Source organism: Argentina silus (genome assembly GCF_951799395.1).
Source record: "Argentina silus genome assembly, chromosome: X".
NCBI lineage: Eukaryota > Metazoa > Chordata > Actinopteri > Argentiniformes > Argentinidae > Argentina > Argentina silus.
Window position 1 is genome coordinate 11875935 of NC_139653.1, and position 18404 is coordinate 11894338.

General features: G+C 39.9%; 1 protein-coding gene across 1 annotated transcript in view; it reads left to right on the plus strand.

Annotated features, from left to right (window-relative positions):
* Positions 1-18404, plus strand: part of wdr27 (WD repeat domain 27) — a gene marked incomplete at both ends in the record, with an annotated part of 83929 nt that overhangs the window by 52900 nt on the left and 12625 nt on the right. Inside the window, one exon of the mRNA XM_083694569.1 lies at positions 3752-3850. Within this exon, the coding sequence (XP_083550695.1) occupies positions 3752-3850 (99 nt within the window). The remainder of the gene's footprint in view (positions 1-3751; positions 3851-18404) is intronic.

The window sequence follows — 18404 nt, forward strand, 5'->3', positions numbered from 1 at the left end:
CAAGTTCATAAGCAATCTTCTTAAAATAACCTGTAGAATGAAATACATCTCTGAAATAAGCCCCTCATGGTTCATTTACATCAGTTCTGTGACCATTGTTTTGACAGCACTGCAGCAGCAAATCACTTGACAGTGATGCAGTGCCCCAGAACATTTTTACACCCTGATCTGTATGGCATTTATGAACCTGCTCTGGCCACCATTGACATCACACTGGACTCCCTACTGTTTGCTCTACGGAACTAAATTGAGGGGTAGAGACAGGGAATAGGATAGATAACTTCAAAGGCCAAAATACCTCCCCACACACACCTAAAACCACATGCTGAAGAGCATGGATAGAGGGTACAACACACATTTGTTGTCAAATTTTATTTGCTCTCCTTCCTTCTCTTTCCTATGGCCACTTTTTCCAGTCGGGTCTTTCCCCTTCGGAGTAAATCTTATCTCTGCTCTTTCATTTAGCAGCTGCCTTGCATTTAACATTGATCCTCTCCATGCCTGGTGTTTGGTGCCAAAATTGTCAAAACAATTCTTTCCTCAGAAGACAACAGTGGAACTTCCATGATTGTTGTGATTCCATGATGTTGAGACATAGATTGGAGAGTTCTGTTTACAATTATTAAGCAGTAAAACAGAGCAGTGAATAAAATACTGAACTCATCTGAACTAATCATCATCTTCCTGTCATGCTCTCTCCTGATTTTATTCCAAGGATTTTGAATGGTGCTTTATTTCTTTTTTCTTTACCTCTCTATCTAAATATCTAAGATATTTAGCTATTTTGGTGGTGTGGAGGGTCTTGGTCCTTGAGGACTTCAGTATTTTTAATAGCTTATTCAGCAACATTTTTGTGCATTGACACTGACAGCATGTTTTTGCCTAACTGGGTTGGACATTACACATGTCTCTGAGTAAAATGCAGCATGTTTTTTTCTTGACATTAACCTGCTAAGCAGCCACAAGGTCAATGGCCTTAGGAAGGGTCAGATTGATTGATTAGTCATCTATGTGAGAGGGTCAAGCTTCTCTGCTAAGAATGTTGGCTGCACAGACAAATAGCCCACTGAAACATCTCAACCTGAGAGACCAGTCATTAAGATCAGCTTTTGATGGCTGTTGAGCAAAGAGAATAGGACTGTGGGGTTTTGGGGGCTTGGGGGCTTGTAATAAGAAACCCAGACCCAAACTGCATGGCTTGAACCCTTCCTCCAAGTGTAAATCTGCCCTGGTAGAGCAGGTCAAAGCAAGTATTTCTCCTTACACATAATGATGTATGTTTGTAATATAATCAAGCCAGTTCAGCCAAGTCTTTGTGCCAGATGACTCTTGGATCAAAGTGTTGTATCTCAATCTCAATTATGTTTATTTACTCATAGACCCATAACTATGAGTGTCAGTATTGTTGTTTAACAGACATCACAGGAAGAATGAGATTTCTGCATAACACTTTAAGATGCTGTTATGATGTTTAATTACTGTAGTAACAACATAGTATTAACATGTTGTTACATAGTTATTAGTTAGTATATGGAGTTGAGCAGTTTATATTATTACACAATTGGAGTAAAGAACAGTGCTTATACCACTTGTGTAATAACATAAACCGAGTTATAACAGAGTTACTATAGAGGTACAGTATATGGGCAACTAAATGAAGTGTGACTGATCTGTTTGAGCTGTTGTTGTTAACAAGGCTGAAAGAAACCTTTTACAGGAAAATCCCATCTGTAATTGTCTATATTGGCTGTATGAATGTTAGAAATGCTGCAAGTGTTACTCTAATGCACCTTCTATGCTGTAACTCACCAACTTTATTCCCATTCAACTCTGGGGACATTTTACTGCCCCCACAGAGTTTCATATGGAATTGAATTTAGTCTATAGACTTTTTCCATTGAGGTCAAATGCAACATTTCTTTTGAGACAGAATTGTTTTAATTACTTTTCCAGAGTGTGTCTGAATCTGGCTTTGTAAGATATCCAAGCTTTTTGGAAGATTGTCCCCCTTTTCCCGATGCGGCACTTCTTTGCTCCTGGTGTGTGTGTTTGTTGAAAGCAGTGGAATAATATATGAATGCTGATGGTTGTTATTAATCGCAGGGACTCAGAAGTTTGAGAGCGTCTCCACCGAGAGAAGCTTCCAGCATTTCTTGGAAGCCGATGGAACGTACGGTAGTGAGCTACACCGTCCTTATTTGTGGCTGCCCTGAGAGTTCCATAAGCCAGAGGCATTTGTACTTGTCTTAATATTTCACAAGGCAATCACAGAAAAAAATAACCTCCAAAAAGGTTTTACTCAAAAGAACCTCTCTTGATCACATTACACAATTTCCACCCACAAATAAGACCAAATTCAGGAAAGATATAATTCCAATGTGGAAGATGTTTTAATACGTGCGTATAATATTTCTGGATCCAAAGTTGTTAGGGTCACTCGAATAGTTTCCAACACAGACATAGTGAGAGAATGTGAGATCTCTCTCTCAGTTTGGAAACAGAAATAGATCATTTCAATTGGTTTCAGATCAGATTTTGGGTCCAATTCCTAGATATCTCATCACCATTCACAATCTCTAGTCTTATCACATAACTTTAAATGAATCATCTTATGGCACGTTGTCTACTTATTAGAGATTTTGAATATGAGACATTAAGCCTAATGATTCTAACATAGTCTCCAAATTATTATGTTTGGCGGGATCATTTCTGCAGACCAGGAAATACGGTCTGGGGGATCATATTATCTGGCTATACCAGCGTTTGACCACCTGTTTTGACATAAGATATGTCAAAAACGTAAGATATATTTGCGTAAAAAAAGTTAAGTGAAATTATACCTGCGTGGCAGTTAGGCTGTATTAGGCATTAACTTTGAGAGTAACTTTGAGCATAAGCAACAACAATTAGCAATGATTAGCACCAAAAAAAAAACTAGTGTCCCCAGCGTGATTACCTGCCAGTACAGCTACATAATACGACCACGCAGATCGTATTCTTTGGTCTGCAGAAACAATCCCCCCGAACGTAATAATTTGGAGACTGGGTTGAATGATTCATGACTTGTCACACTTCAGGCGTCCGAGCCCTCGCCCCCCTACCTTAACTGTTGTGGAGATATATTGGTGCCTCAGGCAGGAATGAGGCAATGCGCACAAGGCCAGAGGACCCCTGTGGTTTGGAGGGACCCCTCACAAAGCTTTGGTTCCAACGGCCTGATGCCTGTTAGGTACCAAATGACTGGGATGCTATTAAGCAGGCTCTCTCTGCCTATAGACTCTTCAAGGGAGCATGCCCGAAGCCTTTTCGGGGAAGCCTAATAAAAAACATCTGCAGTAATCTGATGAGTCGTTGTCTGGTAACAAACATCTGGTTTTATCTGTGTTCATGGCAGATCACAGACAGACACACAAACACACACACACACACACACACACACATCAATATCACAGTAGAATGTCAGTGGAGATGAGCAACAGTAGTGATTTGCATAAAAAATGGAAAAGGTAGCTCGCAAATAGTGTCGCAATGACATCACATTCCTTGACACCTGAAGTCAACTGACTCCCCTGGAGTGAAACTAGCATATTACTTGAATGGTGGTCATAGCAGTATAGTTTCACATTCAGGTAGCAGTTTACCAACCTGCTTTCGTCCCCTTTTGCTGTTGCTGATATCATTAGCTGCCATGTTACTCAACTAAAATGTTAAGATATACTGTACTCACTTGACCCTTTTTCTGCTTTTGCAGGCATATGTGTATGATATCCGCAGTAGCAGCTATCTACACAAGCTCCAGAGACAATCGGACACAGTCTTTAATGTGGCTTTCAACCCTTCTACACCTGAGGTGAGGAGTCAGGACAGTCTCAACCTGTCTCAATCTTTCAGGGGATCCCCCCCTCTATAACCCACATTCTGTTGTACTTCTTCTCTGAACTAACTTTCTGTTATCTGTCTCCACTCACACACCCCTGTAGTTCTCCCTCTCAGACTTTCCTGGAAATATCCTCCCACTCAGTTCTCTTGTTATGTTATCATAAAAGAAACATCAGTCCAGTGGCAGAGCACCAGGTAATGCATTGACCAGACTCTGGTTATTTTACCCCCTTTAGAATTTCTCCTCTATTAATTGGATATTGGAAATCCTCTGAGGCCTGCTGAGTATAAAAACACACCATGCTGTGTGGATTCCATGGAAAACTCCCAGGATTATGGAGTGGGCAGTGTAGACTGGCCTCCTCTCTGGGGGGGGGGGGGGGGGGGGGGGGGGGGATTCCTTGCTGCAAGGCCTCCATCTAGGAGCAGAGTGAAGTGTAACCCAGTAACTCTCTCAGTCTCAGGGATATCCTCTGTGCCAGGGGGTAGCCAGGCCGAGGAGCCAGTGTCTCAGATGTTTTAGGGTGATTCGCAGGTCTCCGTGGGGGGGTTTAAATAGCACACTAAGCGATGTGTCAAGAGAACACTCCAGGCCATAGCACAAGCTTTTACCTGTCACTCAACACACTCTCCACTGAGTTTTCTTCAGCTTTACCTCGGAGTTGAACTACATTCATGTCTCTGTTTAGGCCATCAGAAATCTATTTTTAATGTCTACCATTCAGATTTCAGGATTCGGCTTAATCCTGCTAGTATCAAAAACAACAATGCAGTAACATAATCCATCCTCAAAGCCTTGGTGATGCTGTTGGATTTACAGTCGTACACTGGCTGTGAATAAACCCTTAAAACAGACAGAACTACTTTATCAAACTTTATTAAGTCCGCTAGATGTGAGCTGCCTACTGTATGTTACTGCCTGTCAGAACAAACGCAGTGCCCCATAGGCCCCTGTTATCCAAATTTGACTCAAGTGAATGTTAAGTGCTCCCTCCCATCGGCATGTATGTTGAGGACTATAAACCGCCAGATGGAATACCTCTCCCAAGCTCAGGAAGGGCTCTAAAGGCCACACAGCACACTGCCACAAAGCCACTGTAAGATTTGCATACTCAGGACCCGTCTTACCTCTGTTGTGTTATAGAGTTAGTGAGGTGATTTATAGAGGATACAGAGTCACTGATTGACTTATCAGGCAAAGATCAATATGTCAAGGGGCAACCCATTTTAGGATAACCTAACCTATATTTAGGTAGAATCTGCAGTTCTGTCAAATCTGATCCTATCCTTTAGTGCTATGGGACATTTTGTCTTGGAAACACATGATTCATGCTTTACAGCTCTTGTTTGATTTATAATGGGTTTTGGAATTATTGATAGTGCTTTACAATGTAAGAAATTTTGCACAAAGATGATTAGTGTGTTTGCAGGAGAGAAGCATGAATGCAGGATAAGGCTAAGATGTTGGTGTCAATGTTGAATATCCCTGTGTTTTTTTATGTGTTTGTTGCTTTTAGATTAAGATAGAACATTTCATTTGCCATTCATTTGCTGAAATTGTTCTTAAGGAGACATGACTGGAGCCTCATAATTAACAATGTCTGGGGGCAGCTCTATCCAACTTTTCACTGTGCCTTTGGATTTAAGTGCCTGAGACTGAGAAGAGAAAGCTTTAACTGATTCTGGAAACAAAGAGTCTTCTCTTTCCATTCTGACCTTGGTGTTACTTCTTGACGTTATTGTCTTAATATTCAGCTCTCCATCATGACTTGGCTCTCTGTAACACCTTCCTGAGCAGCACAATGCTTTTAATGACTTCATATGGCGTTAGGACTCTCCTTGGCCCATGAAGCAGCTGTAGAAGCGATGCCTCACTCCTTAAAGACGGGATGCTCAGACAGAAAACTCCTGGATCCCTGCAGAGGTTAGGGTGCCAAGACCTTTTTTCTGTAACTCATCTATCTGCTGAAGAGATTGTCTGCACCACATTCTTTATCAGTCAAAAAATAGCCCCCCATTTCCCCCCACCCTCGGTTTTCCTTAAACAGTTTTTTTAAGGGGATGTTCCACCTTTTGAACATTTTTCCCGGTTTAGCCCTGAACTTGAGTTTAGTTGATTAGCCTGTTATATAGGTCATGTGATTCCTTTGTTATTTTGCACTAACTTTCTGCTCAAGCCTAATGTTATTGTGGAAACCTGCAAGCATGTAGCTTGTTTTATGGATATTGTTTCAGGTTTGTTGTCAGGGTCGATCATTTGAGGTATTTATGCCTGCAAAAGACGTTAGTGATGATCACTTTTATATGTTACAAACAAACATGAAAAACAGATAGATATTTGTTTTTGGCTCATCTCAGTCAAATGTGTTGTAAGGGAGAATTTATTCTTTGTGATTTAAAAGCTAGTTTTTTGGGAAGTTACATAACTCACTGGGAGCTTATCACTGCTAAATCCATTAGAGAACAGTTAAGAGGAAGAGGAGGTCCCATGGAAGATAGTGACAAGATAACATAAATATACTGAACAGTTAGAGGTTAAATTATAAAGCAAGGCTTTAAAGATGTAGAATTATTCACTGCACCTCGTGCCACAAGAAGAAAGGAAAAAGAGAAATGGGGAAAAAATTACTAAACCACAGACGCAGAACTATTCCTCACTCCAAAACGTAGGCCAGTGTCCTAGCATTCCCTTTGTAGATATGTGGGTACACTCACAGTTGCCTATTCTATTTACTCAGGCCTGGATAGACAGCCCGTTCAAACTATCAGACTATGGGGTATTGTGTCACTTGGCCTACTCAAAGTAAAGCAGGGAAGATATCCCGGTCCCATAGCAATGCTCTAAATAGCCTCAGGGAGTTCAGACAACCTCATGGTAGGAATATAGCCTATTTATGATCTGCCTGGATTCTTCCTCAGTGCTACTGATGGCAGTTCATATCGTCACAGGAGTGGAGGCCATGCCAACATCTGTGTTAGTACAACTCAGACAGCTATGATTGGCAGTGTTTAGGAGTTGTTGTTTTTATATCTGAAATGACTGCACTGTCCTCCACCTACAATGGCACTTTATCCACAGCCACTGATACAGGTGCTGGTGTCACTGTAAATGACCATCTTGCCTTGTTGCTAATGCTTATTTTTGCTAATGCCTTCCTTCAACAACATACCCTTACCGTAACCACTCAAGTTTATACCTAATACTGTCTAACCACAACGCAATTTGAAGTAAATTAAGATTAACTTCTTATGCAACCCATACAAATGTACTTATTATCAACTTCATCCATCATCAGTTTTTTACGTATCGTCCAACAGCCTCTTATATGCGTTGTTGTTATATGCGTCTTATATATGTTGTGTATAGGTACACATTTTAAATAAGAGTCTGTGCATTATGGGAATGTGTACTGTTGTGTATAGGTACACATTTTAAATAGGAGTCTGTGCATTATGTTGTGGGATATAAATGAGATTAATGTGTGGTCTTTGGTCAGCACATTCCTTGGCCTCATGTGTCAGGCCCGCCAGCCCATTATTACAACCTCCTCTCAATGACATTTGCATGGAAGGTGAATGCACAGATGTGGAATCGCTGTGCTGGTGAATCAATTCTCTCAGCTGCTTTTCTGTACCGGAGCTGAAACCCTGTTCTTAGATCTGAGGAGGAGAGTGGGTTATCCTTCAAAATGAGGGGGCACTAAAATCCTCGTCCAGACCATGAAACAGAGCTACATTGAGGCAATAAGCCATTCTCTTTCTTGAATTGTCATCTTGAGGAAGTAAAAGTTAAAAGCTATAGTAGTACAGGCCAGAGTCCTGACAATGGCTTATCCAACACATGTCTGCGGTCTCCTATAGCAAAACAATTTAAAAGGGAAACACGCTGTCGTCTGGTTAAAAACACCCCCGAGAGCACCGTCGGCCGTCTGCGAACAACCCCTTGAAAACAGTAATATCACAACCTCTGTTCCTTCTTTTAAAGGGGTCCTCCTTTACTTGCTTTGGATATGATCTGATTAGGACTCATGCTTTGAGTATGCATGGCCTATTGTTTTGTTCCGTTCAGATCTCAGTGCTTCAGATTCAGATGTATTCAAATTAGTGCAGTTGAAAGTGGAAAGTCTGAACTGCGGCCATTTACTGGCTTGATTACAGTGATCTGTGGAGTTTAAAGGCACACTTCATCAGTCAGAGCATGCTTACCTGACTCAGACTCTCCACACAGTTTGCTTAGACAGATAGGACATGTGGTCCACGTATGGGCTTTACATACTGTAGAACAGTGAGGGGAAACTAGAAAGCAAACACACACAATAGTTTTCCATTTTAAATGTGTTGAATTCTTTCACTTAGTTCAAAAGATTATTTAATGCATGAAGAAAACATCATAGAATCGGCCTAGATGTTTTTTTATAAATTTGCTAATGACATAATTTAACAGTACAATGTGTTAATTTGTGATATAGATTTCTCTTACTTGCACTCAGAGTTTCTCCTGAAAAATCATGGCCTACAAGATTGTGGGTGTGGGATACAAAGCAAGCTTATTCAACAATCTATTTTGTCATGAGAATCCATAGCCCTTGATTTTATCGTCTTCAGCAAATATTTTCCCTTTTCTATACAGTACCATGCACACATGCTGCTGTACTGCAAGTAGCAAGTTTCAGTTATTTCCTGAATTTAAGTGAAACTGTATTGCAAAACAGCTGTAACTGTGTCTCTTGGCTGCTGCTCTGGGATTTGTGTTGTTGACAAATCCCTGTTGCAAAATCAACTATGAGATTAACCCTTTTTTTCCATTGTGTAATAGTAAATAGGTTTGATAAGGATATAAACTGTGCTGGACTGTAGCTTTTAATTTCTAATGAATCCATATGATTTCATTGATGTGATGCTCATTTCAATCACCTTGGACAATTTGGCCTTCCATTGAGGGTATCAATCTTTGGCCCTGGGTGATGTACTGTCAACCCCAGTGTTTACTGCCAGAGACTACAGGAGGAACCATTGGGATCCTAAGACCTACCTGGCTTGAACTTGATGCCTAAGGAACAAGACCTGTTCTCCCACAAAGCATGCTGTTCTCTGCCCACTGTGTGTATTGAACAAACTTTTTGGATTTCATCAGCTTCCACCTGTATTTGGCCTCAAATGCACTGCATAGTTTCCTTTCCTTGACCTACAATGATCAAGGGTATGATCAAGTCAACAGACGTGCGTGTGTATGTGTGTTTATGTGTTTCATTATTTTCAGGACATTTTCTGTTTGTCTGTGTCTCTCTCTGTCTCTCTCTCTCACTCTGGTCTACTCTCTGTGGGCTGATCTTTCTCTCTCACAAAACAAAATTCACACTCATTCATCACTATTGTTGAGGATGCGTGATATATCAAAACAACTACTACTAACTACTGTATGATTGCGATATGAAGAGGTCAGACGCCGTTCTTGTTGAAGGTTTAAGTGGCAAACACGCAAGCCCTGTTCATGGCAAAGGGCAATTGAGTCATATGTTTTGATGAGGATTCGACAGAATTATATTGGAACCATATAAAATCCATTTTGCATTTGTCAAACAAGCCCCATACAATCTACAAATGTAATATTGTAAAAAGGGAAATATTTGTGATAGATTTTTGATAGATTTATTAAGTTATATAATTTCAAGCTCTATTTCAGACAAATACATGTCTGATGTCAGATTTAACATCAAAGTGTTGACTAAACAGTCACAAATCAGAAACATTTTACTAATAGTTAGTTATTTGTTGCTTTTATACTTGACTATAGTGACAGACTACTTTCTCGACTAAATTGTGGATACATTATATGTAGGTCTACTGTTAATAGAATAGATTGCGAAAATCGATATACAGTATAATATTGTTTACAAAAGATAAAACAGCTCCAAATATCAGAGGAATGAAGAAATAGTGAGTGAAGTGTAAAAGTGGTGAGGGAAGTGTAGAATCTAATCAGATGCTTGCTTAGTCGTGACTGCCACTGGCACTCCAGGAGTAATGATGCTGATTAGACCAGCTTTCTGTCTTTACTGGTAAGATGTCAAGTCCTGTGTTTTCTGGATGCGATTAACGGACAGCTGGGCCCTGTGACGTGCCTTCCACTGCTGCATATACCTTTTTCCTGAGAACCAGATGGAAGGACAGAGACAAATCATAACCACTAATCCTCTGTTTATGGATCTCAATCTCTATCCGTCTTGAGTTCACTTGTTGAGGAGGTGAGGGTTGCTTTTTATAAATATTGTCTTATTATTTCATAATCATGTATATTAAAGACAAGCCTTACTCCAGCCTTTTAACCGGCACCATCTGATTTATATAATGCAGTGTAAACTTGACCCAATTATCTAATTACTAATCTAATTACCTAATTACTTTATAGGCCTAAAGCTCCACAAGGCAAGCCTATTTTACATATCCAATGTCTAGTCCATATAGCTAAAATGTTGCAACTGAAAGATTATTAATTGTTCATGATTAATGATTCTCTTAGTTAAACAGTTCAGGCTTGACTGTTTTGGTAGTGAATGTTGTGTCACCTTTCCAAAGCCTGACCTCATTAGATGGCAATATAGCATGGCTATGGATGTCAGAGGCGTTCCCAGAACATCTGAAATTAAATGACACAGGAAAACAAATTAACTGAGAAACAAATGGACCAGATTCATCCATGCATGTTTTTTGGCCAAATCTTTGTACATTTTTATAGAACCGAGACACGTGTTTAGAATGTGTACAGTGTGTCAAATAATTATGTATGTGTAGCCATAGTATTTATGTGTGTCTGTTTCACAATAAATCTGGTTGTGTTTCAATTAGAATAGAGATCGGCTTATTTTTTTTTTTACTTTTCCTCTCATTGTTCACTGTTACAAGGTCATGTTTTGGGTACAGTCACATACCTTTGTATAAGTATAAGGTTATAGAAGCTTTAAATATGTTTTCCTGTTTGTAAACATTTCCTTGTGTGATATCAAGCTCACTACCACAAAGATTACCCTAATTACCCATAGATTGTGTAAAGATTTTCCTGAAACTGCTCTATCAATCACTGTGTAACAAAGAAGAAACATGGTCTGTAAATATTTCCATATTAAATACCTAAGTTCTGTTTTACGTCATTGGACAGGCCACATCACTTCTGTGTCAAATAATTATGTCTGTGTAGCCATAGTGTTTATATGTGTGTCTGTTTCACAATAAGTCTGGTTGTGTTACAATTAGAATAGAGGTCGGCTTACGTTTTGTCATATAGAAATAAATTAGGGCTATGTGTGTAAACCAACACACATAAACCTGCATCAGCGTTTCCTCAGCTTTTTGTCTTAAGCAGGGGCGCAGAAGCCCCCAAATCAGCATCCATGATGGACTTTTAGATTTTAGGTGGGGCACAACAGACCTATTCAATGGAACACTGACCTGCATATCCTTCTGTATGCAGCCTGACCTCTATGGGTTTGTAATATCACTCTGAAGAGTACATGTATGAATTAGGCTGTTTGAGAGAAGCTTTGAGCTCAGTAGTGAACATGTTGTTTGAAGTACAGTAGACCAACCCACTATAGCAGGTATCAAAGCTATGTGCTGGAAAGCCTTAGTGCATAGATTAAGTTATATAACATAACAAATCCAACATTCGCACATCCTATTGTGACGCTTAATGGTAACAACCTACACTGTAATAACTTTGTAACAACATTTTATATTGTAAACAGTAAATCATTAGGTTTACCATGCAGAGGTATAAACTGACACAGGATGCATTTATATCGCTCATTCACACCTCTCCTTTAGCTTTGAAACAGAAGTAATGTAGAGTTACTCTGGGCTACAGTATATATGTATCTAGCCACTTTGTGAGACGAACAATTGATGATTTTAAAACTCTGGTGAAACTGCCAAATTCACCACTCCTATAGCCCCATGCTGGCTCCTCTGAGGCCACACCGAGGCTCATTTCCTTTCTCCAAGATGCATTGATGGCTTTAATGTAACTGCTTTGCACATGTAAAACTTCAGCCTTTAGGAAGAGGCTGGATGTTCCCTGGTGACACAGACAGGTCAGGCCCTGCATCTGGGAAAGGCATCCTGTCCTTGGAGGGTTGAACCCCTGAATCCAGAAACAGCTGCTTCCTCCCTGCTTCCTCTCAATCTCTCAAGAATCCCACCATTACAGCACCCTTCCTAACTCCTATGAAAGGAACCGCTATTCAGCTCAGAGCCTTTTAATTCTCTCTCAGACCCTCGTGTTCATCTTATCCCCTAATAAGATCTGATTTACTCAGTGCTTGGCCAAGTTTGGGGCGGCTGCTTCTGATTAAGTTTGATGCTGTTGATCTAATGTTTGGCTCGAGTGGATGTATTTCCTTCTTTGTCTCTCTCTTGTGTGGGGCCAACAACAAGAAGTGTAAATAGGAGAGAGATTACAGGATTAAGTTGGACCCAGCAACAAAGACAGTCCTGGTGAATGGTTTTCAATCCAACTGGGGAGTGACCGAGACAAAGCCCATGTGGTTGATGTTACCCTGGCTCTTGAGTCTGTCCTAGTTCCATATCAAGACTATGTCCATGTCAATCCCTCAACTCCTGTATACAGCAGAGTCATGTACTCTATAGGGCTCTACTATTCACAGTGTATTATCATGTATCACAGGGGTAGTTGCACTCTCTTTGATTATGTGTTTAAAAAACATCTTCATGCAAGGGCTCCTGGAAAAGACTGGAAACCCAACAAGTCAGCACATATACTTCCCATTTGAAAACACTTTCAAAACCTGTAAAGCTCCAGGGTATGTTCACCCAGCCTGTAGTTTGCACATTAATGATAGATCACAGCCCTAACTTTACTGTCATTCCACTTGGCCATCTTGTAAACTCCTGTGGGTTTCTTATGGCATTCCTCTGTAGACTTTTACTAGCTCTCCTGTGTTGATTTAAATCGGTTACCATAAAAGTCCCCTCGCAAGTGGTTGTCAAAGCACTTTCATGCTAGTAACTGGGAAGATGCTGTGTGACTATGTCTGCCTGTGATGTTTTGATAAAAGACGATGCAAACTCAGAATTTTGGTCAGATTCATGTTTTCTCTCTTCTTTTTTTTTTTATCTCAGAAAGGCCTAAATTAGCTGTAGTTTAAGGGCTTTAACTCTAATCTGAGAACAGGGCTAGCAGTTGGCAATCCCCATCACCGCCCCCAACAGTACTGTAAAGCGCTCATGGTTGCCTCTAGGCCTCCCAGGGCTATTAAATCAAATTGTAGCTCGTCTGAGGTCAAGGAAAGAGAAATAGCCAACGGCAAATCCACATAGAGTTCAATAGAACAGGTTAGTGGGTCAAACTTGAGCAATGGACTCTGGGGACCTGGCTATGTTTTGGTTACCCAAATCAGTGTATTATCAGTGGACAGCCCTTCATTCTACTGCTGTGCTCCAGATCATGCCGCTGAAACGTCTTGACAAGTTGTGCCAAACATGAGGTCATCACCAGCTCCCAGCATCAGACTACAGGCTCCCTGTGTTTCAGAGAGAGCAACCTGGTTTCTAGGGTTTGTTTCTATTAACCACATTTTAACAGCCTCTCATGATGTGAAAGGCATGGGGAGGACATATCCTGTCATTTATTTTCATTTCTTTTACATAGCTTCTTTCTTTCAATATTCTTCCTTGTGGGTGGGTTCTAGGAGGTTGGTTGGGGTTTCCAAATAATGACTAGTGCTGAGAGAACACTATCATGCCCTCAGCCAGCTTTGTTGTTAATCCCATTGGAATACATTAAAAACACATTACTGACTAATGAATCTACACAAATTCAAATTTATAGCCTGTGGTTCCAAAACATCATTGCTCTTCATCTTGTTGTGTCTTTGCCAAACTGAATCATAGTGGCCGAAATTATCAATGAAGTAGAAAAGACAGAGTTCAACAAACCTTTACAATGATGATGGCATGTCACAAAGAACATACCTACATTTCTTAGGTCATCGTACTGGAAGGTGATTTGTCAAGATGTTGCGTGTAAAGCAATGGTGCTTTGTGCTGTTCACCTCTAAAGGAATCAGAAGGCAACAATGGCTCTGACAAGATGGTATATACCATAAGATGGGACATTTACAAGCTATAACCATCCAATGAAACTGAGGTACTGCTTTGAATAAGCCAAAAACTGAAAAATCATGAAGTTTGAAGATCGTCAAGGCCAGGAAAGAAAAAACTCAATTTCTCTGTATGAATGACTCATGACCCTCTTGGAGTCTGACTCCCATAGCCTCCTCAATGGAAAGCTGATATGTATACTTTTCAAAGGACCCCATGACACACCACTACATGACCTTGACTTTGTCTGACAGATGCATTCTGTCAGACCACCAACCAAACTTCTTAGAGAGAGAGCGTACATGAGATATCCAGACCCCATTCCTCAGGTACATTTGTGATCGATATGTGGAAGTCAGTGCAGGAGTGTGACCGTTCTCTAACACCGCCAGCTGTCTGTAGAAGGAAAAGGTCTCTGACTGACTGTCATCCCGACAGGGCAAATGAATGGGAGATGAATCATCCCAAAGACTCTCAACACTATTCCAGTCTCCATGTCTGTCTGTATGAAACATTAGATCCAAGGCGTGTGCTGAGGGAAATGGTACAGCAGGTGTCCCTCTGGCCCAATTATCTTCTAAATCATCTCATTAGTGTACATTTGTCTTTTGAAAAGCTATCCACACATCTATATCCTTGTCTTTTTAACCTTTTTTTCTATTTTTTTGCTGCAGAGTGCATAAGACTCTCTTCACAGAGGTCAGACAACAAACACAGTGCAAGGTTCCACTGGCTGTTCCAGTATTTCACACCAGAGTGTGACACTGACTGAGCTGAGAGGGCTTTTCTAAGACAAGCCCAAATCCAAAGGCCAGTCTTCATAATGACAGCTCAGAGTGAAGAGGAAGTGAGGGTGTAGTGATGTTTTGGCCCAACTGTAAATCCACAGTTTTTGAAGGAATTTCACACAGGAGGGAGTGTGGCAGGTCCACAGCTTACTTCGTGGTGGGTTCATTGTGGTTATGTGGTAATAATGTTTCCTGAATACCAATTCAAAGAATTTAGGACATGTCATTTAGGGCCAGGTCAAAGGTTTGACTGGCCTCCAGATGTGTTACAAGCAAGACGTATACATGCAGCTGTGTAAAATACAAAAATAAAAACAATGAATATACACAGTTCTGTATGATAACTCCAATAAACATGTAAGAAACATAGAGTGCTCTGCGTAAGTAATGGGACAGTGAAGCATTTGTTCTTCTTTTGGCTCTATACTCCTTTTAAATCAGACAATTACTATGAGGTTAAAGTATAGATTCTAGGCTGGTATAGATTATTGATGGTTTTTGTGTACATATTGGTTTCACCATTTAGAAATAGCAACACTTTTTATACATACAGTGCCTTCAGTAAGTATTCACCCCCCTGGACTTTTCCACATCTTGTTGTGTTACAACCTGACTTTAAAATATATTTAATTGATGTTTTTTGTCACTGATCTACACAAAATAATGTCAAACTGATTTTTTTTTTTTATAAATGTTTACTAACTAATTCAAAATGAAAAGCTGAAATGTGTAGAGTCAATACGTATTCAACCCCTTTGCTATGACAACATTTGCTCAAATGTAAACATATATTCAACATGGACTCAATAAGTTGAATTGAGTTATACAATAGTTCATGTGATTCCGAAATGAATACCTTAGTTTTTATAGAGTCTCTGATTTGCTATAGGCTCTCTGATTTGGTTGTTATTACAAACTGAGCAAATTTCATATTTTTCTCTTGATCCTGACAAACTCCCTAGTCCCTGCTGGTGACAAGCATACCCATAACATGATAGAGCTACCACTATTCTTCACACTATTCTTAATAGATTATCTTAATTCATTATTTTTTTCAACCTAATAATGGCTTCCTTGAATTTCATTGGCACCTCTTTGGTCCACATGTTGACATACAGTGACTTCGGAAAGTATGCAGACCCCTTCACTTTTACCACATTTTGTTGTGTTATAGACTCAATGTTGTTTTTTTTGCCACCAATCCACACACAACACCACATAATGACGATGCGAAAACACGTTTTTAGACATTTCTGTACATTTACATATCCCAATCTACACAGTGTGTAATTGATTCCAATGCAATTCAGAGACTATAAAAACAAAAGATATTCATTCCGAAATCACATGAACTATTATCCTTGCACTCAGACGGACTCAATTCAACTTGTTGAGTGACTTGTTGAAGACATTTTTGCATTTGAGCTCATTTTAAGAGGGTCATAGCAAAGGGTCTGAATACTTATTTCTGTATTTCAGTTTTAATAAATTTGCAAACATTTCTAAAAATGTGTTTTCACTTTGTCATTATGGGGTATTGTGTGTGGATTGGCAAATGTTTTAATTGAACCCATTTTAAATTGAGTCTATAACACAACAAAATGTGGAAAAAGTGAAGGTGTCTGAATACTTTCCGAAGGCACTGTACACCAATTAGCAGACTCCACAGGCAAATGCAAAGCCTAGAATCAATACTCGACATTGACAGCTCTCTTATGTCTGAACAAATGATGTGACAGAATGCACCTGACTTGCCAGAAACACCTGTCAAGCCAATTGTCCCATTACTTTTGGTGCCCGGAAATAAGTTACTATGTATAAAAAGTGTTGTCATTTCTTAATGGTGAAACCAATATGTACACAAATACTCTCAAATAAATGCTGAGAATGTCTACTTTAACCTCATAGTAATATTGTTTGATTTCTAATCCAAACTTTTGGAGTATAGAGCCAAAAGAAGAAAAAATGCTTCACTGTCCCATTACTTACGCAGGGAAAAATGCAGGGAAAAATGCATGTTGCCTTACTAAGGGTCCTTTCATGATTTGATGTTGTGTTAATGAGAGCAGTAATTGCGTGGAGCTGGATGACTTTTCCATATTCCCATCAGCTGTGGGTGTGCCCTGCAGTGTTTTCCAAGGAGAGCCTTTAACATTCCAAGCACAGCTCCCAGAGCAGACACATGGAATGCCCTGAGCCTGATGGGATCTACATTCCTCTGACTTTTGTTCCATTCACCCAGATGGGCCTGCTCAGGACCCTATAAAAGATGGGCCTGCTCAGGACCCTATACAAGGGATCCACCTACAGTCTGTCTGCGTGACTGACTGAGGAGGGTTGATGGATGGATGTTGGACAGAATGACATGGGGAAATACAGACGGACGCAAAGAGAGATCAATAAACTAATGAATGGCTGTACTGTAGTCCTGTCATAAGCTTTAACTATATCCATACAGATTCAATTGTAGATACGGGATAGAATTGATTGTCAAACCAAATGGTAAATTAACAATGAATCAGTGTCTATTCTGTATAAGAAATAATGAAAAGACCTAACCTGCAAATCTGCTCTTCACTAATGACCTTTAATAGCCTGTAAACTCTTGCACAGTGAAGCACCTCGTCAATATGCATTACAGTGATGAGCAAATTGGATATAAAGTCAGACAATGGAGTTAGAGAAATAACTTTTACAGGAATTAATGGGTTTCTATCTCTCCAAGACCTAGGTACCTTTTACAGTATTGTTATATAGTGAGGAGGATACTGCCTTGATAGGATCCAGTAGGATCATGTGTATTTACACAGAGTATAAATCACCCCTTATAACCGCCCATACACTTTCATTTGACCTCTCCTTCACTTGGGCTCGTAATCTGCCTCACAGACACTCCAGGTGTCTCAGGGCAGAGAGGTTCTGGAGAAAGCTGAGGGGTTGGCTTCAGAGTCCTTCCCCCTGTGCTCCCTCTCTTCTACTCCCACCTGGATACCCCTTCTCCCCTCTGCACTACTATGGAACATCCCATAATGATCTGTGTGTCGTCTGAAAGTCTGGTCTGTAATTCTGATAAATGGCATCCTCTGGGAGGACAAGATCTTTTTTACTAGGTGTACTATGTAACATTAATTTTCATTCATATTAATATGTGTGGATGAATATTGTCTGTCATCCAGAACGCTGATAACTCATCCCAGTCCCTAGCACTGAAAATTTAACCCACATTGCAAACTTAATCATCTGCTCTCTTCTGGCTTTGAACTATTGATTTGTGCCTCTTTCTTCATAGCTTTGAGCCAATAAGCCCTGCAATAACTCAAATTATATAACCTTCGTGAACCACCATTTTTAATTCTGATTTACTGTTCAGGAGCTCTTCAAAATATTTGTAGGGTGAGCCATAGAATTAAATTAACAGATACAGATAGCAAAAAACTATCAAGAAGACCAAACAAATGAGAAGAGCAACACCACTGTATGTATATGAAATGCTTCCATGTTTGTTCATAATGTTTTTTCTGACGAAAAAAGATCATGCTGTTTAAATCCAATCATTATATCACACTGTGATCAATAAATAACTTTATAAATGCAAGCAGTGGATCATTTATTGAATAGTTG